Source organism: Merops nubicus, unplaced genomic scaffold, assembly GCF_000691845.1.
Source record: "Merops nubicus isolate BGI_N331 unplaced genomic scaffold, ASM69184v1 scaffold50075, whole genome shotgun sequence".
NCBI classification, from domain to species: Eukaryota; Metazoa; Chordata; class Aves; order Coraciiformes; family Meropidae; genus Merops; species Merops nubicus.
In genome coordinates this window covers 1-316 of record NW_008612583.1, presented here as the reverse complement: position 1 = coordinate 316, position 316 = coordinate 1, and the positions used below count along the sequence as shown (strand labels likewise).

Here is a 316-nt window from a genome sequence, read left to right as displayed (position 1 = left end):
CGGGCAGCCCCAGTGACAAGAACCATTCGTCCCGCAGGGGAAAGGGGGTGGGGGAGCCCCGAAGGCTTCCTTACCCCATTACCAGCCGCAGAGGGAACCCCCCCGTGCCATCCCTCGGTCTCGGGGTCGCGCTGCAAACCCCGCTGGGGACAGGCGAGCCCGGGGCAGGGGCTCCGAGCCCCCGGGATGCGCGCAGCTCACCTGCCCGTGCAGCCGGCCCTCCTCGTCCATGCACAGGTACCGGGCGCTCCGCACGCCCTTGATGGCCACGGTGCGCACGGCCACGGCGCGGATCTCCAGCAGACCTGCGGGGACA

At 72.2% G+C, this 316-nt stretch overlaps 1 protein-coding gene across 1 annotated transcript in view; it reads right to left on the bottom strand.

Moving 5' to 3' along the window:
- FGF19 (fibroblast growth factor 19) overlaps positions 1-309 on the bottom strand; it is a gene marked incomplete at its 5' end in the record, with an annotated part of 3,570 nt that extends 3,261 nt beyond the window's left edge. Inside the window, one exon of the mRNA XM_008941572.1 lies at positions 202-309. Coding sequence (XP_008939820.1) covers positions 202-309 — 108 coding nt within the window. The remainder of the gene's footprint in view (positions 1-201) is intronic.
- Between the last annotated feature and the right edge of the window lie 7 nt (positions 310-316).